Source organism: Pimephales promelas, chromosome 8 (assembly GCF_988280905.1).
Source record: "Pimephales promelas chromosome 8, fPimPro1.hap1.1, whole genome shotgun sequence".
Classification (NCBI taxonomy): domain Eukaryota; kingdom Metazoa; phylum Chordata; class Actinopteri; order Cypriniformes; family Leuciscidae; genus Pimephales; species Pimephales promelas.
Window position 1 is genome coordinate 22,427,508 of NC_142776.1, and position 22,119 is coordinate 22,449,626.

General features: G+C 35.9%; 5 protein-coding genes across 7 annotated transcripts in view; 2 read left to right on the top strand and 3 right to left on the bottom strand.

Annotated features, from left to right (window-relative positions):
- The window catches only part of nme7 (NME/NM23 family member 7), a 51,165-nt gene extending 51,059 nt beyond the window's left edge, over positions 1 to 106 (bottom strand). Inside the window, exon 1 of the mRNA XM_039691619.2 lies at positions 21 to 106. The gene's annotated coding sequence lies outside the window, so the exon portion shown is untranslated. The remainder of the gene's footprint in view (positions 1 to 20) is intronic.
- Positions 50 to 4,912, top strand: LOC120493131 (betaine-homocysteine S-methyltransferase). 2 transcript variants are annotated; one of them, XM_039691622.2, is made up of 9 exons: positions 50 to 180; positions 303 to 414; positions 486 to 553; positions 1,972 to 2,144; positions 2,230 to 2,336; positions 2,418 to 2,579; positions 2,766 to 2,971; positions 4,283 to 4,356; positions 4,436 to 4,912. In XM_039691622.2, the coding sequence occupies exons 2-9, from the start codon at positions 343 to 345 to the stop codon at positions 4,495 to 4,497; spliced, it is 924 nt and encodes a 307-aa protein (XP_039547556.2). In that variant the 5' UTR covers positions 50 to 180; positions 303 to 342; the 3' UTR covers positions 4,498 to 4,912. The 2 variants fall into 2 exon arrangements, with proteins under 2 accessions (XP_039547556.2, XP_039547557.2); XM_039691623.2 differs by having other exon boundaries at positions 303 to 397.
- Positions 4,913 to 5,471: 559 nt separating this feature from the next.
- Positions 5,472 to 15,150, bottom strand: LOC120493127 (basic immunoglobulin-like variable motif-containing protein). Its single transcript, XM_039691616.2, has 10 exons — positions 15,066 to 15,150; positions 13,292 to 13,867; positions 12,130 to 12,259; positions 11,964 to 12,059; positions 11,360 to 11,464; positions 9,752 to 9,846; positions 8,665 to 8,797; positions 6,643 to 6,726; positions 6,466 to 6,562; positions 5,472 to 6,376 (listed from the first exon to the last, which is right to left on the bottom strand). Exons 2-10 carry the CDS (start codon positions 13,764 to 13,766, stop codon positions 6,083 to 6,085), a joined length of 1,509 nt encoding a protein of 502 aa, XP_039547550.2. The 5' UTR covers positions 13,767 to 13,867; positions 15,066 to 15,150; the 3' UTR covers positions 5,472 to 6,082.
- Positions 15,151 to 16,542: 1,392 nt separating this feature from the next.
- Positions 16,543 to 19,047, top strand: LOC120493129 (uncharacterized). Its single transcript, XM_089134168.1, has 5 exons — positions 16,543 to 16,774; positions 16,855 to 17,034; positions 17,788 to 17,899; positions 18,078 to 18,214; positions 18,291 to 19,047. Exons 1-5 carry the CDS (start codon positions 16,592 to 16,594, stop codon positions 18,648 to 18,650), a joined length of 972 nt encoding a protein of 323 aa, XP_088990294.1. The 5' UTR covers positions 16,543 to 16,591; the 3' UTR covers positions 18,651 to 19,047.
- Positions 19,045 to 22,119, bottom strand: part of tmem131 (transmembrane protein 131) — a 42,784-nt gene continuing 39,709 nt past the window's right edge. For both annotated transcript variants that reach the window (XM_089134167.1, XM_039691420.2), the window contains exons 40-41: positions 21,547 to 21,689; positions 19,045 to 20,086 (exon numbers count right to left, since the gene is read on the bottom strand). In XM_089134167.1, the coding sequence (XP_088990293.1) occupies positions 19,829 to 20,086; positions 21,547 to 21,689 (401 nt within the window). In that variant the 3' untranslated portion in view covers positions 19,045 to 19,828. The remainder of the gene's footprint in view (positions 20,087 to 21,546; positions 21,690 to 22,119) is intronic.

The window sequence follows — 22,119 nt, forward strand, 5'->3', positions numbered from 1 at the left end:
AGCCTGGTAAATATACATACGCTAGGAACGAATAGTTTGCTTGAACGATTGTCTACTGTAACCCGGAAGTACTGTAGTCCTTTTCTGACCTTTTACCGCCAACTGACACGCACATGGGTTTGTTATGATGTGGACTTTGACACTTGTTTCGCTATTGATAGGAGCTTTTTGACTGAGTTGGTAAGCTAGTATTTCCAACAATTTAACACGATTTTAAAATTCAGCTTAAAATGTTGCAAACCTTTCACAATATAAGACAGGTCTTTTTTAATTTCAAAGTTTTTTTCTTTTCTTTTTTTTAGGTGAGGTTTATAATTTCTACTAACAGCTATTCTACTAAAAATGGATCCCAGTCCACTCATTTTAGATGGAGGTCTTGCAACAGAACTTGAAGCAAGTGGGTTCCAATTACAGGTAGGTACTAATACTATTACACAGACTTATTGTCACTAATCACAAGTTTACTCGTTTTATTGTGTTTGCAGGGAGATCCACTGTGGAGTGCAAGGCTTCTACATACAAACCCACAGGCCATTAAGGACGCACATTACAGGTAATTACAGGCTTCATTATGTTCTGTACTTGGGTCATAGAGTGCACGAAGTGTGAAACATTGTATAATGTAAAAAAAAATATATTGCTTATAATTACTGTATATTTATTATACATGCAGTGTTTTTGTAATTTAGTACTGGTCAAAAGTTTGGAAACATTACTGTTTTAATTTTTTGGAAGAAGCATCTTATGCTCATCAAGCCTGCATTTATTTGATCAAAATAAAGGAGAAAAAAACAGTAATATTGTGAAATATTATTAAAATTTAAAATAATGTTTTTTTTAATATACTTTAAAATACAATTTATTTCTATGATGCAAAGCTGAATTTACTTCAGTCACATGATCTTTCAGAAATCATTCTAATATGTTGATTTATTAACAATATTGTAAACAGTTGTGCTGTGTTATAATTTTTATATAGGTAACTTTTGATACTTTTTTGGGGATTCTTTGACGAATAAAACGTAAAAAAAAGAACAGTATTTATTTAAAATAGAAATATTTTGTAACAATATACACTACAGTTCAAAGATTTTGGGTCAGTCATTTTTTTCTTTCTTTTTGATTATACTTTTATTCAGCAAGAATGTATCAAATTGATAAAAAAGTGATAGCAAAGCTTTATATTATTAGAAAAATGTTCTATTTTGAATAAACGCTGTTCCTTTTAACTTTTTATTCATCAATGAATACTGAAAAAAGTATCACATGTTCCAAAAAAATATTACACAGCACAACTGTTTCCAACAATGATAATAACTGAGTATTAAATCAGCATATTAGAATGATTTCTGAAGGATCATGTGACACTGAAGACACATGATATTTCCCTCACATGAATACAAATAATATTTCACGACATTACTGTTTTTTTCTGTATTTTGATCAAATAAATGCAGGCTTGATAAGCATAAGAGATTTCTTTCAAAAACATTAGAAATAGTAATGACCGGTACTGTATTGTACTTTTATAAAAATGTTATTAAAAAAAATGTAATAGCTATTCTTTTGAACTTTCAATTCATAAAATAAACCTTAAAATTACCAGTTCGCCTTTCCACAAAAAATATTAAGCAGCACAACTGTTTTTAACAATGATAATAATCAGCATATTAAAATGATTTCTGAAGGAAAATGTGACTAAAGACTGGAGTAATGATGCTGAAAATTCAGCTTTGCCATCACATGAATAAAATACATTTGAAAATATTTAATTAGAAAATTGTTAAAATTGCAATACTATTTCACAACTTTACAGTTTTATTTTTATTTAATAAATGCATGTATACGATTCTAAAACATCTTAAACCATAATTTATTAATCTTTCAGTCATTTGGTATTTCTGCATGCCTCTATTCTATGACAAGAATGATTTAATATTTGATAAATGGCTGATCTGACTTTTTAAATAGATTTCTTCAAAGCGGTTCTGATGTCATAACAACGGCCACGTATCAGGCCACCATTGAGGGATTCGTGAAATATCTTGGTCTCCGGCCTGAGGAAGCACAGCAGATGATGATGTCAGGGGTTCAACTGGCAAAAGAGACAGTGCGTGAATTCATGTCTCACTCACCCAAATCAGGTGTGTACAATTCTAACTGCTAAATCATTAATTTGATCAAGTTTCTACAACATAAAATCTAAAATGAATACTGTAAATCCCCAAGAAAACAGAAGAGAGCCTTTGGTTGCAGGCTCAGTGGGTCCATATGGGGCCTTTCTACATGATGGGTCAGAGTACACAGGGGCCTATGAAGACAAGATGACATTGGAGGTAATTAAAAGATAAAGCTTTTTGTCTGCCCAAGCTGCTTCCTCACAAGAATATCAAGTGCATTTTTCCCTTTTGTCTTAGGAGTTGAAAGACTGGCATCGTCCACAGATCCAGAGCTTAGTAAAAGCTGGAGCTGATCTAGTTGCCATGGAGACCATTCCAGGTCTCAAAGAGGCGGAGGCTCTGGTGGAAGTACTCAAAGAATTTCCCGAAATGAAAGCCTGGCTTTCCTTTTCCTGTAAGGTGACTGATATTAATGGATATGCTTTCCTTGAATTACAAACACCGCACATATATTATGATATGTAATGATAAATTGCAATTACACACTTACAATCATTTATGTGAATAATTGATTGTAAGTGTTCTGAATATAAGAATATAATATTTTTCTTGGAAATACCTGTTTAATGCAATAATGTGTTTCAGGATATTCACAATATTTCAAGCGGGAGGAGCTTTTCTGAGGCAGTTCAGGTGGCCTGTAGGTCCACACAGCTGCTTGCTGTGGGGGTGAACTGTTGTCCTGCTTCTTTGGTGAAACCGCTTCTAGAGTCAGCCAAGTCTCACAAGAAAGCAGATTTGAGCTGGGTGGTCTATCCTAACAGTGGAGAGAAATGGGACCCCAAGACCGGGTGAGATTAATCAATATTTTTTCATTTAACTTTTCAGTTATTTAATTAAATTGACAGGGTTCCAACATTCATGAACGATTTAAGGGAGTAGTTCACTTTTAAAAAAAACCTTTGCTGAAAATTTACCATGTCATCCAAGATGTCCATGTCGTTCTTTCTTCAGTCGAAAAGAAATTAAGGTTTTTGATGAAAACATTCCAGGATTTTTTTCCATATAATGCACTTTACTGGTAACCAAACGGTTCAAGGTCCAAAAGACAGTTTCAGTGCAAACTGTTCAAAGGGCTTTAAACGATTCCAGACAATGAATAAGGGTCTTATCAAGCGAAACGATCACTCATTAAAATAAATAATAAATAACAAAGTTTAAGTTTTATAAGCTCAAATGCTCGCCTTGCTCTGTTCTGTGACGCGCGTTCGTGACTCTCCTGTTTGAACTTGTTCTTCAAAATGAACAAATCTTTTTTCGATAAGACCCTTATTCATCGTCTGGAATCGTTTAAAGCCCTTTTCAACCGTTTGCAGTTTGCACTGAAACTGTCTTTTGGACCTTGAACCGTTTGGTCCCCAGTAAAGTGCATTATATGGAGAAAAATCCTGGAATTTATTTATTTTCGACTGAAGAAAGAAAGACATGGACATCTTGGATGACATGGAGGTGAGTAAATTATCAGCAAAAGTTTTTTTTAAAGTGAACTACTCCTTTAGCATTTGGAATGGAACATTTTATTAAAAATGAAATCTATAAATTATCTTTCCAGACATGAAAAAGACATGGACATTAATATTTCATTCCATTTCATCCCGTATATTTCATATATTAAAAAATCACTCTTTGTGAATGTAATATTCATGTAATTTGTTATAAGATTTTTTTTTATTCAGTAAGGATGCATTAACTGATCAAAAGTGACAGTAAAGTCTAATTAAAATAAATGCTGTTATTTTCTATTGCTCAAATATCAAATATATCATGGTTTTCACAAAAATATTGTATTAAAAAATATATTGTATTAAAATATTAAAACAGAAAAGTTATTTTAATTGATCATATTTCACATTATTAATGTTTGTACTGTATTTTGATCAAATAAATGCAGCCTTGGTGAGCATAAGATACTTTTTTCAGAAATATTAAATATTCTTACCAACACCAAACTTTTAAACCGTGTAATTAAATAAAACGTTACATTGAAATTGACTGGTCAAAAAGGTATGGGAAGTGGAACCCTGAATTTATTTACTTAGATTGTATATGACATAATTTGTCTCAATATTTCATTGCGTAAGGCTGTTCCTAATCTATTTCAGATGGATAATGGAAAAACAGACATCATTTGCCAAATTAAGTCTCGACTGGAAAGAACAAGGGGCTTTGTGGATTGGTTGGCATCAAGTTGCACCAGTTAATACTAAGACTTGTTCTTTACTGTTGTGTTGACTCACCAAGATTTCTTTTAACAGGTGGCTGCTGCCGTGTTGGTCCTGCTGATATAACTGCACTGAAGCAACAACTACATGTATAGCAACGACTCATCATGAAACATGACACCGTTCACATCTAGTTACCTATGAAATAATGCACTAATGTGTAAGAAGGTGTATAAATATTTATTCATAAATAAAAATGATAACACTAGATGACTAGACATTGAACATCATACATTAGATGTTGTTGTGTTAAAGGAAAAACACAAATCACAATGCACAAAACATGGAAGCAATCATGCAATCTTAGCTCCCAGCGTTGCGCAAAGAACGTGACTGTAATCCTTCAAGTTAGTATTTACAATAAGATAAAGCGCCATTTTAATGGACTGTCACATCACTATAGCCTGAATCTGATCCACTGACACATTATTAAACAGTCTTAATTTATTCATGATAACTTAGTTTGTATTTTTATTGACTTACAGTAATAAAACCATTTTGTGTCTTTTATGTGATGCTCGGAGTATTCTGCGTACACTTTATGCAGAATGTTCATTTTTTTTAGTCCACACCGTCCTCCAGTTATCTACCATCAGTACCATATATATATATATATATATATATTATCCACCAAATAGCATATAACTGAAATGGAATGAAATGGATATTGATCAGAAAATTAAATGCTCTTGGTACACTTAAGGTGCATGCAGTCACAAATTTTGGCAAAATTTTGCAAACAAAAAAGTTTAGCAATGTATGTCACTTTACTCTTGCTTTAATGCCGCTTTGAAACTAATGTCGCTTTCTGTTGGTCATTGAATCCTCATGACCAAGTTAAACCCGTTTTATCGCTGTACTCTGTCGCATCTTGACCTTTGTTCTGGAGCCAAATTTTGGCAAAGTTTCGCTAGCAAAAAAGGTCCATTGTCTACAGCTCACACAGAAGTCATTCCATGTGACCAACTTAAACCCATTGTGAAAACTGCATGGGGAAATCCTTAGCCTTCATGCAAAATTCCATATTGCATGGATTTTGCACGCAAAAATCACCTACACAATGGTAAATGTAGCCGCACAATTTATTTAACGATTCATTTATTCACAATGCGTTTAGCAAAGCAGCATCAGAAGTGACCAAATCTTAGAGAGCCTAGTATTTTTAATCCCACAATAGGGCAGTCGTGACTGGTAATTGGTAACCCGAAAGTTGTGGGTTTGATTCTCAATACCGCCAGGATACTTACTCAATACCTAACCCTCAATCGTTCCACGGGTGCCATAGCAAAAATGGCTTCCCACTGCTCCTGATGTGTTGTGCGTGTTATCTACTCACTACTAATAATGTGTGTGCACTAACTTGAATGGGTCAAATGCAGAGAACAAATTTTGAGTATGGGTTACCATACCTGGCCTTCACTTTGATTCACATTGCTGTAGAAAGGTAGCATTACAAGAACCTCTCCAACGAGAGGTTATCGTTCCTTCTTAATGGGTATCAAACCAGCATTCTTATAGTTACCAGCCATTCCAGCTACTAAGCAACACCGTTTGGCTTGCAACCGCCTCTATCATATCTAACCTATCACTGTTGCTAACAACCTGGAGAGATAAATATTCTTGTTTATAACTGTCAAAACCCAAAATGGCTCTTCAGGAGGAGGTTTGGAGACTTCAGACTTAGTCAGTTATGTCTTCATCCAGGTCACTGTCTGGAGAGCCTCTGTGCCTGTACTCTGCGGTGTTGGACAAACGCTTCCAGGCATTGTCGGTCTTGTTCCCCGTACTGAGGGACCTACCCAGACGTTTCACCGCTCGCTCCTCAGAAGAGTCCTCTGTCGCAGCTTGACCTTTGTGTTCTGAAGCCTGATGGTGGAGATCATGCCTCAGATTTTCTAGATTCAGTGCCCATGGTCCCAACTTTTGCCAGTTCACTCTCTGGAAGGCCATGATGCAATGCATATTGCCTCCAACCTACAAAAATATTATTGAAATAAATATGTTAAACCATTCTAATGTCCAAATTATTGTACAAGTACCATCACCATACTCAACTAGCTTACCTTCTTGGTTTTGCGATACTGAATGCCTCTCTCTGTATGACGAATGTCCAAGTATTCTGGGTTCTGAGTATTCAGATCCGTCACAATATCTGCCCATCTGATTAAAAATGAGGTTAGAATGTGTGCGTCATATTTATAATTTGACCAAGTACTACAAATCCATAAAATGAACCATACTTTTTACAGTGGATTGCAGGGTGTTTCCTGCTTGGTTCGCCAATGAGAATCCAGTGTTCCATCTCATTAAGCGGCAGTGACCCCCTGTAAAAAAAAATAAAATAAAGAAATTAGCTTTCTTTCGTAATTAGAAGAAAAAGATATTATAACACTTTCATGACGCTTCATATTGGAATACCAATGCTCAATAATAAGGATGGCCCAGGGTCAGTGAGAATTGTTTTTTTTACTTTTGGTGGATTGTCACTTATGGTGCGTGCATGTGCTATGGTAATTATGGTAAATACCAAAAGCCGACGTGGAAAATGCACATGAACACCCCCTCATGTGGTATTTTCCACTGGGCAACGCGTAGAATATTTTGATGGACGAGTTGCCGAGAAGAGATAACCTTTGACCATTTCAAAATAACGGAGAGCACCGCGAGAGTCGTGAATGGTAAAAAATATATACTATTCATGATCTAGAAAATATACAGAATATTATTTACCTTTTGAGTTTTGATAAATCATTTTCTTGCTGTTGCAAATAACTTAATAAATAGTTTTAGCTAAATAACAGGTCTGGATCTCCATCTTTTTACCACGTTAAGACAACAAAAGCACTTGAACGCAATGCACTGGTAAATACCAGTTCACAAGTGGAAAATATCCTATTTTCCATAGCACACAATGCTGGCCTTCATGTGCTTTCGGAATTATTGTAAATACGAGTTTCCTAGTTAAAAATTGGACATGAATACCCTCAAGTCGTATTTACCAGCGGGAAGCTCTGGGATTATTTTGATACCAGAGTTGGGCATGCCATGAACTTTAAACATGGCGAAGGAAAGAACGATTATTGCTGTGACTGTTATTCTTTACTATTTTGTTTTTCATAACAGCTACATCACCATGTCTTATCATTAAAGTAGTGCATATTTACAAAAATTAATAACAATTTAAAGCGTATATGTTATATACACAGCGAAAATAGCCTGCATTTGACTGAAATTCCAGAATTGTCAGCAAGCTAACATCTAGATAGAGCAGTAAATGCTTATATAGTTGTCAATGAATGGGACGTTCAAGATTAGTTTGGCTTTAATAAGTTTTTCCTAATAAATAGGCAAGAATAAACTTAGTGTCCTCTATGATTCCTTGAGTGTGACAAGCTCATAATCACAACTTCAGAAATGGGAACTAGGAAATTTCCGACAGCACCTGAGGGCAGTATAAATCTTATATTCGTTGATCTTGTACGCTACCGTTCAAAAGTTTGGGGTCGGTAAGACTTTTTAATGTTTTTGAGAGAAGTCTCTTATGCTGACCAAGCGTGCATTTATTGGATCAAAATACGGTTTAAAAAAGGTAATATTGTAAAATATTACAAAACTGTGATAGTAGAAAATTTAAAACAACTTTATTTCTGTGATGGTAGCTACATTTTCAGCATCTATTACTTCAGTTAACAATGTCATGTGATCCTTTCACAGATCATTCTAAAATTCTGATTTGGTGCACACGGAACATTTATTATAATTATCAATGTTAAAAACAGTTGTGCTAAATTTATTATTTAGTATAATTATTTAACATAGTATGCAATATTTTATATTTTTGTGGAAACTCTTGATTTGTTTTTGAGATACTATTATTATTTAATTAGTTTATTATAACTTTCTTAAAAACATTTTAACACTAATTTATTAACCCCAAAATTACTGAACACAAACATTTGAACAAGAATGTACATTATGTTTGTTTGGATTAAAAACCTAAATATTTGGCATTCAAAGAATGAAAACAGTATATAAAACATTGATGCAAATATGAAAACATATTTACATATTTTCTGACACACATAAAAGTTTAATACTATATATATATTCATTTATTTATTTGGAGTGGCAAGTAAAAGCCTGAAAAAAAGGGGGCAAAAAATAGGCCAGAATGCATTATTTAAAATTTTCTAACAACCATAATGACCAGAATGTAACAAATTTGAGAATAAAATGAAAACCAAAGTTGCTGTGTGTTGTACCTGTATGCTTTGGCTGCTTTTAGTGGTGTAGCTTCATAGCCCACAGGGCAGAAATAGTGATTCTGACAGTGGTAAATGTAGGCCATGGATTCATCTTTGAGTCCCTGCGTCAGCTTCAGTAGTGCCCCCTCAGCTAGAATGAACAAACATGCTCTATAATATGCTACTCAAATATTTTTAAGACAAAATATCTAGGTCTATATCTAAACCTAAACATAAGATTAAAGGTGCAATGCGTAAAAAAAGATTTGAGTATCTATTAACAGAAATCCATTATGACATCCATAACTACAGTATGTGTTCAGTGGTGTATAAAGAACTTAATAAACCGTAATTTTTTTTTTATAGAATGAGACATTTATATCTACATAACTGTGGGCACCCCCTTCTATGAAGGTCGGCATATTGTGATGTCATGTTTCTACCGTAGCCGAACATGAACAAACAGCGCTACAGAGTGCGTTTCGTCACTACATTGAAAGAAAAGCCGCAGAAACCTATAAGCTAGCTATAGACACCATGAGTAGTGACTTTTCCCTTGTCAGTGGTGTAAAATATGTAGTTGGATTGTTTCATGTAACTTAGTTCTTCTCCCTCACTGTGTTATGGCTTTGCTATGTGGGGATAAATGTGCTGGTGACGTTCATGAGACTGCTGATTAGTACTCTTGTCATTGACCGTAAAACAGTATGTTACAGGAATCACCAAGTCGATCTTGGCAGCATTTTAAGTCGGTCGCGAAGAGTTTTCAAAATCAGAGAAAAAAAGCCTATTTGTGTGTAGTAAATAGTGTCAAGGGGATGCGGAGGCACGCGCTATTACAACAATCATGTCATTTTTGCCGTGTACACCTTTGGGCTCATGCGGACGTGTCGAATTTAAACAAGGCTTTACACTTTAACCAGCTCAGCCACAGTAACAGCTCATATTTAGCTCATATACACTGCACCTTTAAGGAAATATCACATATTACATTTGAACTAATGTTTACTGACTCTGTTTAACAAACTAGATCTCAAGAGAATTTGTAGAACAATAAGGCGTAGCAGCCTCTTTTTGTATGAAAAATGATTCACAATTCACACACCTGTCTCTCCTGCTGTCTTGTGCTTCCCATGAGGTTTGTACAGAATATAAGAGCATCCCCGGACACGAAAATTATCGTTGATTTGTCTGAACCATCTGCACCCATATAAAAACAAAAAATCAAAGTTTGGTGTCAGTACAATATATATATTTAAGAAATTAATCAATCAATGATGCAATTAAATTGATCAAATGTGACAATGACTTTTACATTGTTACAACTTTCAATTTTAAATAATCGAAGAAACCTGAAAAAAATGTATCACCATTTTCAAAAAAGCAGCACAAATGTTCCCTATTGAAACAGTTTACACGCACATTTGCATTTAAAGGGCCAGACACAAAACGGTGCATTTTTGCTAACCCTCAAAAAGTGACAACTTCAACATTCTATATAAAAATATCTGTGGGGTATTTTGAGCTAAAATTTCACATACACACTCTGGGGACATCAGAGATTTTACATCTCGTAAAATTTCGCAGCAAAAAAAAAAAAAAAAAAAAGTGTATGGATGCAGCCCTCTCAAAACAGAAGGGAGCACCCATCCTGAATTACCTCAACGACTTGCTCGTTTTAACACAGTTGGAGCCTGAGTTAGACACTCACAAATCCTTGCTTTCACAGCCATTGGGAATGCCTGGGACTCAGGATCAACTTAGCCAAGAGCTCACTGTCTTACAGCCAGCGAATCGCTTTCCAGGGAGCAGTTCTAGATGCGGCCCAAATGCATCAAACGAATCAGGGAGGAGGACAGACGCACATTCCATCTGGTGGCCCCCCTCTGACGGACCCAGCCTTGGTTCCCTGAGTTGATGTATCTGCTAGCAGCAGCCCCATGGCCAATTTCCCTAAGGAAGGACCTCCTTTGCCAGGCAAAAGGAATGATTTGACACTCCCAAGTCCCAACCCAAATCAATAGAGATCGGCTCTCTGCAGAAAAATCTGCGTATTGTGTAGCTGGCCATGCTATTATGCTACATGACCAGGCGTTCGTCACTTTAGTCGAGTTCTCAATCCTATGGCAAGACAGGACGTTTTATAGACTGATGCTCCACCCATTCTGGCGGGTTGCGCACATTGGTTTGCACAGATTACACTGCTCAGCCAATAGGCTCGTGCTTTGGCTTGTGCAATTTCACTGCGTTATTCAATAACTGTTCAACATTCAGAGAATATTCTGTTTTCCCCACATAGCGTCTATACTCGTTCCTATTATCTCAGGGAACCCAGGTTACGTTAGTAACAGACAGAGTATGTTTTTAACACTGATGATGATATAATAATAATAGGAAGAAGAAAAATGTTTCAAGCACCAAATTAACATATAAAAATGATATCTGAAGTATCATATGACACTTTTGACTGAAGTAATGATGCTAAAAATGAAGCTTTGCCATTTTGTAATATTAAATTGCATTATTATTATAATATTTCTCAATATAAATGTTATAACTCCATTTAAATAAAATAAATGCAACTTGAGCACAAGATACTTTTTTACAGACCCTAAACTTTTAATGGTGCATTAATTGTATAATGGTGTATAATTGAATGTATGTTAACACATTTTGAGAAACTGTTAAAATGCAAAACCCACAGTAAACTCACCGCATCAGAGTGGCATTGCCAGTGAACGGTCCAAACTTGATATCTTCAAACGGAGGCTGGAAACCAAGTATATTCAGGGCTTCTTCTTGGGAAATAGGTGGGAGACTGAACAAATCAATCCTAAAGGTTACTCTTTGGAATATTTCTACCAGACCAGATTAGAAATCTTAAAATAGATCAAGTAAATATGCTGTGTTTTCTCTTTTAAAAAATAAATTTTCCTTGGTATATTTTTGAACCGTGTGCCAAGTCTCATGCATTAAAGGCTTAGTTCGCCCAAGAATGAAAATTATGTCATTAATGACTCACCCTCATGTCATTCCAAGCCCGCAAGGCCTCCGTTAATCTTCGGAACACAGTTTAAGATACCAAATAGACTAAGGTGACTATATAAGTATGGTGTTCCTAATAATCCTTTAGGTGAGTGTATATCGTATCTTAAATATCTTGAATATCATTAAAATATCTTGTTCCGAAGATGAACAGAGGTCCTTTTTATTTTCGGGTGAACTAATGCTTTAAACCAGCAGAGGGCGGTCCAAAAATTATATCATTTACAGCATGAAATTAGCTAGCTGTTGATAGATTTCAGCAAGGAACATACCTGCCTGCTCCTAGAGTACTGTAGAGAAAGTTCCAACAAGAGACAAGTGAAGAGATTCCACACGATGTTTTATACTGGGGTCGGCTGATGCAGTACCTTAAACATCAGAGAGGAGTGGTTAACCGTGCACTTTTTGAGCCTCATTTGTCATTCATTAGTGTATTACCATCTACGGAGGTCCAAGACTTTTCTCTGTTTGATCTCCTCCAGAGAGGCTTGTGGTGGGAGATCTTGCAGGTTTCTGCTGAGCCTGTCAGACGATTTCATTTTCTTTGAGTTGAATTTCTTTAAATTACCTGAGGAAAAACACACTTAATCCTTTAAAATCGTTCTAGGTATAATATATTATTTATTATACTCATTCTGGTTCAAAATTACACTCACTTAAGTAGAAGAATTTGTTTCACTGGAATATATACAGTAAAAGACCCTTAAAATGCATTGAATAATGGCTTAGTTGGAGTTTGGATAAAGTTAACTCAATGTTAAGCTTCATTAAACATATGAAGAGAGCATGATTATCATTCTGAATCTGCCCTGTGTACTTTGTCTCAGCAAAGATTCCTCAGATCAGTAATTCCATACGCCTTATTCACGGCAGCGCCATCTTTGATTTTTAATGAGAATGAAAGCGAGGCTGTGAGGGATAGACTTGCATCTCTTCAATGGGCTGTACTGTTATTTAATGTGTTTTCGGATTGTTCTGCACATGAAACACTGGAAAAATATCTTTCAAAGAAATGTCAGTTGACAAAAAAACTCCCGACAATGTAAGCTGTGGAAAATTGTAAGTAATCTAGCCGCTTTATTCAGCTTTTTACAGCGGATGCCATTGGAAACACGGCAAGTCTATCCCTCACAGCCTCACTTTCATACCTGTCATGGTGCTGCTCTGAATAAGGTCTATAGTCTTACCATTTCTAGACTGTTTAATCAGGCACTGAGTGATGGTACACATCTAATGCACTCTATCTATAAATACTTAATCCGCGAATATTTACAAATTAGTTAAGTGAAATCCATGTGACAGAGTCAACTGTGTCAGTGAAGTCATCACTGATGTTACATAAATCACAGCAGATGGTCAATGAGCTAATTTTCCTGGCATATTTTGCTCAACAGCTTGTGGAATACAATTTTTTTTTAATTTTCACATAAATAAAAGTATTATTATATAAGTGTCTAAAATATTAAATGTTATATCATTAAAACAACTAAATCTAATGTTTCCAAAATTATTGGCAACAATAATTTGGAAACTTTGAAAACCCCTGGTCAACAGTATGTAGATGTCTGTGTCTGTGATCATTTTTTAGAGAGACTCATACTTGTTCTGGTTTTCCGGGTTAAAACCACATCAAAATCAGAGGTGTCGATCTCCCAGGCCAGCACAGGTTTGTTGCTGGATGACACAACCTCCATATCACAATTCCCATCTAAAGACACACTTATTCCCCCCGAGTGACACTGGGAGGGGGTTGCAGTGTTAGTCTTGACTAATGATATCCCAGTGTCTGGATTGGTTGGTGGTGCGTCTTCAGATGTGATGATGGGTCGGGCTCGATTGAGCAGAGCATAGTCCGAGCAGACGGTGTAGAACTTCTCTCGGGAGTGTGTTACAGGACAGGTCCAAGGGAGCTGCAGCTCTGCGCTGGAGGCCCGTCGCACCCGCAGCGCATCACTCGTCAACGGGTTTAGGAAGCTGCGTGCACGCTCATCTTCTTTGCACGGGGCCCGTGATGGGGCCTCTTGATCAGTTCTAGCAGATCCGTTGGCACCTTCACTTTCCACAGTGTTAGGCATTGAATGGAGAACTGGGATGACGGTTAGGAGAATACAAGTGTACTTCAGCTGTGATGGCTTGGTCCCAAAAGAGAGATCAAAGAAAGAATCTCACCCACTGACTACAATTAAGAATAAGACAGAAAGTGCAATAATAAGTATAATAATAATATATATCCATCTATATATCTATATATCTATTTATATATATATATATTAGTGCTGTCAAATTGATTAATATCCGCACACTCGCCTGTGTCTTACCTTAATGCCTTTCCTGTGATAATGCCCCTTACTTTTATCACACTTCTATTCATATTGTATGGCCACTTGTTCTTAATTAAATTAGATCCAAAAGCACACACATCCACAGCAAAACAAAACACTATGTTGCTCAAGTTGGGTGCTCAAAAAAAAAAAAAAAAAAAGTCGGCACAACTTGGCTCCAAAATTTTGAAAAAATGAATGGACTGACACACAGGTGGTAATGTTTCGAGCAGGTAGAATCTTCGTCAAACAGTTGAAAGTTAAACACACCCCACATTTATACTAGTGTGAAATTAAACACTGTTGTTTTCATAAAAGAAACATTTGCACAAAGCAAGCTCCACTTTTCCATGTTGATAAGAGCATTAAAATGAGAAAAAAATAATGGGACAAAAAGAAATCAAGAGACATTTAGAATAAAAATGTGCGATTAATTGCAAGTTATCTATGACATTAAGCGATTAATCGCAATGAAATATTTTACTCGTTTGACAGCGATAGATAGATAGATAGATAGATAGATAGATAGATAGATAGATAGATAGATAGATAGATAGATAGATAGATAGATAGATAGATAGATAGATATGTAAACAAAAACTTGGTGGCTTTTTTTGTAAAATAAGGTGTGGTGTGAGTGACACTGTTGTCTTAATCACCATGATTATAGCCCCTACACTAAGCCAGAGATTGCTATTAATTTCAATTATGAAACTGACAACAGCTTTAAACGAAGTTTAATCTTCTAATGGTAACGTTACAGCATGGTTGACCTACATCATTATCATCGTCAACAACACTACGATCGTTTTAGGTCATAATTTATCGATAATGGTCCATAGGCATCATTTCAGGATTGTAAGATAAATCGCTGCAATGCAAGTTTAACCCACCATAAATAATATAGATATCTGAAAAATAGCTAAACACCATCAATGTAGCATCAATGGGCTCTTCGAAAGATTTTAACCCTTACATAAATGTGGGTTCATAGCGCAAATATTTATCCCTATTTACTTAATTTTAGTTAAAATAATAATGATAAACACCCACCTTGCCAATTCTGCAGGAATAATTTATGTATTCCGCTCTGAGTCTGCGCGAGTTCTCTGTTTGACTGCCTGACTAGCAAGCTGTGTTTTAACGGGCTCTACCAATCTAACAGGGGGTTTTACGACCTAGAGATAGTACATATTTCGTTTATCGGATTTAAACGGTCTACACAACGGTGCACCGTTTTATTGGATATATTTTAAGAATGTTCGTATAAAACATGCAATGTTATGGCAGATAGTTTTGTAAATGAAAAATAGTCGTAAAGATAACCCCACCTCCGTTGTTCTTGAAGTAGAGCGTGCGAGTGCGTGGTTGTCTTGAAAGTGGACCGAACAGGCGGTCAGTGAGGAGAGAAGGGGGTGAAAAAACACAAACAAAGTGAGTTCATGAAGAGAGGCTAAAAACTAAACCATGGCTCCATGTGAAACAATTTATTAAAAATATTTTCCCTGTTAAACACATATGCTTTAGAATACGTATTTTACGATTTAACCTGCAGAAAGTTCCCTGATCAAAACTTAATTGTTGATGCATCATGACCATAGACTGTAAAAAAATACACCATCATGACACCTCAAAGCCTTTTTTTACTATATATTTTTTACTAAAATTTTACTATTATTATTAATAATATTCTAATATTATATATATATATATATATATATATATATATATATATATATGAAGAGTTCAGATGCAAAAGCCTCTAAATGCCATTTGAAATTTTCTTCTTTAATTATGATTTTTATCAAACTTGTATATTTAAGTTCAGTAATTTCACTTAAGTTTCACAGTAATTACTTAATTTTATATACATACACACAAATTATCCTCTCGCCCCCCAAATGTTATAATGTGAACAAAAAAAGTAGACAGTTACTTCAACAGTTAATCAACAGTTCAGTTGAACACAAACAATGTCAAATAGTGACCAAAATGTCCGCAATTAATGTCTGCAGATGTAGAGGTTGCTGCAGCAATTGTTTCTCTAACTGCTGTAAAAGGTGGACTTGTAAGGATTTGAAAAGTCATGGCGGTGTTTCTCCATATATATATATATATATATATATATATATATATATATGAAGAGTTCAGATGCAAAAGCCTCTAAGTGCCATTTGAAATTTTCTTCTAGAATGATCATTTGTATCAAGCTTGTATATTTAAGTTCAGTGATTTCACTTAAATGGCAATGATAATTACCTATTAATCGTTATTTAAGTGAAATTACTGAACTTAAATATACAAGTTTGACAAAAAAGTCATCATTAAAGAAGAAAATTTCAAATGGCATTTAGAGGCTTTTGCATCTGAACTCTTCATATTCATGTTAATCTTTTATCACTTGAAATATTATATAGCGCTATTTCACAATGATTTACAGGAAGCTTATGACGATGCATTACCTTAAAAACAAATGGTGCAATACCAAGTACTGAGTTGGTTACAAATTAACTAGTCTCCATAGATAACATCCCAACCCTGTTGTGTGATCACTTGTCTGATGTTTCTATCTAACCAGCATGGCTTGCAAGCTTCTAATAATCGACACAGACTGTGGCATAGATGATGCTCTGGCTATCATAGTTGCTCTCGCAGCTCCCGGTGTGAAGGTGTTGGGCATCACCTGCTGCTTTGGGAACACTGATGTGGATAATGTATGTCAGAATGTGATACGAGTACTGTCAGTCTGTCAACAAACCCAGGTATGTGCATTTAAAACAGTACCAACACAAATGTCAACTAAGATGAGAAAATTGCATTCTATTGTATTGTTTTCCCTCAGATTCCAGTTTTCAAAGGGTCTGCTGGTTCTCTAGTTAGATCTGACACAGCATGGAAAGATCATTTTGGCACAGATGGACTTGGAGATGTTCTACAGAACTCTGAGAGTTGGAAGAGGCAGATACAGAAAGAGCATGCTGTTCATGCCATGATACGACTGGTGAACGAAAACCAGGGAGAGGTAAGAATTAAACTAATAACCCCATTTAGTTATAGAATATTGATGTAAAAGTTTCAATAGGAACATTAAATAAACATTCAAGCACAATATGTAATATTTTCTATCAACTTGCATATTATTTTGTTATTATAGTTAATAAAACTTCCATTTGAACACAAAGCACACATTTTGAGTCTCTTATGGACCCACTTTGCAGTATTTTTTTTTTAGTTTTGTTGGCCATGCAGTTTAGGAGATTTTTTTTTTTTTTTTTTTTTGGAGATCCTAAAACAGTATATGTCTTACAAAAAATAAATACTTAAAATAAGCTCAAATGTAAGATAATATATATTTTTGATAATTTGTTCCCTTAACTGCTATTTTTATTTAAAAAAACAGGGTTGTAAAATAATCTGATAGAAAAACAAATAAATAAAAACCCTGTAAACACCATCAACTAGAAAAGTCACCTATACACTGTTAATACAAATTATAAGCCCTGTAGTTATTGAAACTTTTAGTTATTTTAACACTCTTGGTTTCCATAAAAAAATAAGTTGAAAAAGAGCAACATTGTCATTAAAGATATATCAAGAAATAACTTGAAGTGCAATCATATATTGTTTTTAACAATGGGGGGTTAAGGTCAAAAAGGTTAAGAACCACTGGGTAAGAATGTTTCAAATGCAGTTAGTGTTCTGACAGTTCTGAATGTTGTGATGCCATCTTGTGGTTGACCATGGAATGTGCTTCCCTGTTTGTTTCCATACACAGGTGTCTCTCATTGCTCTTGGTCCACTCACTAACTTGGCTTTGGCTGTTAATTTAGACCCCACTTTCCCTCAGAAACTCAAGGATCTGTATATTATGGGCGGTAATATGGAAGGTAAGAAAATAAACTACTGTACAGGTACCTCCAAATTGTACTTTTGATATCAGTGATTATGTATAAAATAAAAACCAAGCCAGTGCTGAGAACAGCACAGGTAAAGACACGTTGCCCTAATCGGGTCTCTTTCTGCTAAGCTCCATCTCCCCACACTATCCACTGTTAAATCTTCTAGGTAGGGGAAATCTGACACCAACGGCAGAGTTTAATTTTAGAATGGACGCTGAATCAGCTTACATAGTTTTGGAGGAATATACCTGCTCAACACACATTGCAACCTGGGAGTTCACTTGCAGAAACAAACTATCTTGGGTAAGAGCCTCCCAACATGAGCAAAATCCATTCTTGCGTGAACATTATAGGCCTGACAAACTTCATATTTTTCCAGGAGTGTTTTGATGAGCTGGTCAATCAGGATACATCAGCTGCTCGATTCATGAAGAAGATAACCTCCAAGTGCTCGGCCTTCTCTAGAGAATTTTCCATCAACAAAAACAAAGATGTGCTCTTTGGGCAAGGGTTTGTACCTTACGATGCCTTTGCTGTGGCAGCTTGTGTGGACAGCAGCGTGATTACAGAGAGTGTACAGTGTGCCGTTCGCGTGGAGGTAGAAGGTGTATTGGGACGAGGCATGATGGCTGTGGACCAAGCCAATACTCTGAAGAAAGGCCATCTTGCATTTGTGATGAAGACATGTGACCTTAAAAAGTTCAGCTTGATGCTCAAGGCTTCTTTACAATTAGCATAGAAAATAAGCTTCTTTGCAATGCATTTGTATTAGAGAGAATCCTCTGCAAGTGTCCCTGTTCTTTTAAAGATTTAACAGAAAAACCAAAACTTTGACACTTCAAAAAGTTCATAAAGACATTGTGAAGTAATCCATATGAATCATGCGTTGATCACTGATTAAATGCGAAATAAGTCTCTCTTCAGAAGACTTGAAATAAAGTGTTAATATGGATTGTCTTTATAAGCTTTTTGAAGGATCAATGGACTTTCAATGGAGGGACAGGAATCTCTCAGGTTTTATTAAAACATTTATGTTTAGAAACCTGAGTTTGAAATAACATAAGGACGAGATGACAATTATTGCCCCTTTAAGCAAATTAAAATTTAGCCAGAAATAAAATGAGGAGTCAATATTCCAGCCTGATATGTTTATTTCAACCAATGAGACCAAACGCTCACTTTTGAAGTAACAAATGAATGATGAACAGAACACATTTCAAGTTCTTTAAGCTCCCTCAAATTAAAAGCCAATTTCAGCAAATAAAGCTTTTAGCTTCAAGCTGAGGCCAATTAAAATAAAATAAAATCTCAACTTCTGAATGCTTTTACGATTTGGCTTGGACTTAGAGGGGTTCAAATCAGTGTGGTAATCGTAGTATTAACCACTTTTATCTTCCCAAATGTTAACTCAACCAAGAAGTGTGGCCAGAAAATGCTCAAGAATGAAATCATCAAACCAACATAACAGCATTTTGTTGGAGTGGGGTTTTACACAAAGTGCTTATTTTAAGGTTCAGTAATACTGCATCTTGCATTTTAACACAATAATACTGGATCATATACTTTAATTCCAAACAATGCAGTATTACTTAAAACAGGGGATCTCTAAAATGGTAAAGAAAAATACCCCTACAAGGGCAATAGCATTAAACCAATGTAGTCAATTTTTCGTATACTTTGTCTTTTAAAATTGAACTTAAGGCATTTTTATACCCCACTAAAATAAATAGGTCTGAATTTTGAGGTGAATTGGAATTGCAACACTGCGCTTCCAATGGATATCCGTACCATATTACAATTCAAGATTTTTTCCAATTATTAAAATGATCTTGGTGTACATCATACGATTCATCCAGGAAAAATAAAACAAGATTAGAAACCACTGCATTTTCTGTTGCTCAGCGAGGCTGTTCTGCCTCAGACGCCATTGTTGTCAGGGCTGTTGGGCCAGGGCTCTGAGTTCCAACGATTGAGAGAGGGAGACCACCCCATGTTCCAGGGGTTGTAGGTGCGACCCACGTCGTTTGGGGCAGGTGTGGGCGGTGCGGTGTGGCTGACCAGGTCAGGGAGAGCGGAGGAAGTAGGAGGGTTGAAGGAGTGCAGGGTGGAGTCATTGCCAGTGGACCAGATGGACCTGCTGAAGGACCAGGGACTGCGTGCACTGCCCAAAATGGACTAAACACAAGCAGAAAGAGAAAGACTATCATCTCATAACCTGCAAAACTACATTTATATATAGTCATGGGAAATCTGAAGCATTAAAGGGCACCTATTATGCAAAATTCACTTTTACATGGTGTTTGAACATAAATGTGTGTTGGCAGTGTTTGAGCAAAACCACCCTAGAATGATAAAAATCCACCCAGAACGAGCTGTTCTAAGATTCAGCGCTTTGTGATGTAGAATTGAGCAAAGGGTTTGATTGACAATGTGGTTGTGGCATAGACCCCGCCCTCGGTGATCTGTACACCATCCTCCATTGTTTCAACGACAGCCGGTAATGTCTCTTGGAAACATAAGTGTTCTGTTGTGGAATGGGATGTAATAATGACATACATAGTAGTTTTCACTTACTTCATATAGAGCCACTGAAAACACAGTGGATGTATTGTATTTTGGAAGTTTAAGTGGCGCCTTTCCTTCGTAAATAAGTTTGTTTGAGCGAATCATTTTCTGACTGACTGATTTGTGAACGAGGGTCAATTGAAAGCAGGTCTTGCTTCAAAGTTAATCCTCAAGTGTGGATCGTCGTCTACTGTTTGCGATCCAATGTCACCTCCAGTAAATGTATTTTATGATTTATGAGCAAATTAGTCATTTCAGTCGATGTCAGCCAATTCAACAACAAATGCGTCTAAAGTTGTTGTCGTCGTATGATGTCTGTACATTTGTGTCTTTTCTCTTCTCTCTCTCTGAGTCTCTTCGTCATCTGGGTCTGATCAGAGACTATTTATATATTTCGATTCAAACATGTACGACTGAATGACAGCGGGTCTCTCACTCTCTCAGCCCTTCTGCTTCTATATTACCGACTGCCATAGGTATCAAGTTACGCCCTCATCCAAAGGCAGGGCGGGGATATGAAGCTCATTTGCATTTAAGGTCGTGTAGACCAAAACAGCTCATTTTTAAACAGGCCCCAAAAACAACATTTTCAAATGGTTATAATAAATTAACTGTGGGGTATTTTATGCTGAAACTTCACAAATACATTCTGGGGACACCCTAGACCAATATTACATCTTGTAAAAAGGGGCATAATAGGTGCCCTTTAAGCATAGCTTATTATTGCTATATATATACACACACACACACACACACACACACACACACACACACACACACTACTACTCAAGTTTTGAGATGGTAAGATTTTTTTAAGTCTCTTATGCTCCCAAAGGCTGCATTTATTTGATAAAAAAGTAAAATTGTGAAAAATAGTATACCTATTTATGCAATTTCCTCCTTTTAATGGCAGCTAAATTTTCAGCAGGTATTACTTCAGTATTCAGTGTCAAATGATCTTTCAGAAATAATTATAATGCTAATATAAATGTCTTAATAATATAAATGTCTTTACTGTTACTGATCAATTTAATGCATCACTGCAGAGTAACAAGGAAGAGATATCTTACAGTTGTTGGAGTTGATGGGGATCCAGTGCTGGTAGCCCAGGTGTTAACAGGCTCAGTATCCCAGATGGACGGTGACACTGGAGTGTATTCAGGCCAACTCTGCTGGGGCTCTGAACTCTTGGGAACGGTCATGCCTCTGAAAACTGATAGAGAGAATAACCATAATATTGGATACATTGGCATTCCAAACTGGTTTTTACAGGGATGTGATTTTTCCGTATATGGATTTCCATATTTTCTGCCCTGAAAAGAACCACCTAAGTTGCTAATATCCAAGAAAAAAAATGGTTTTGGGGAAGGGTGGTGGCTACTGTATGATAATTAAAATTGTGAAATGGACTTAAACAATTACTAGAAGTTACCACAAAATGTTACGTTCTCTAATACTTTATCTTTGCAACCGACACAGTGTTTTATTATACAGTAAGTATATAAGTTCACTTACGAGAGGTTCTCTCGTATTGTGCAAGTTAGCTTATATTGATATTGAATATTGATATTGATTAATTTGTGTATCCATTGTCAACGGAGTGTAGCAGCTAGTAGACGAAGAGCAGTGTGTCTAGCGTGCTC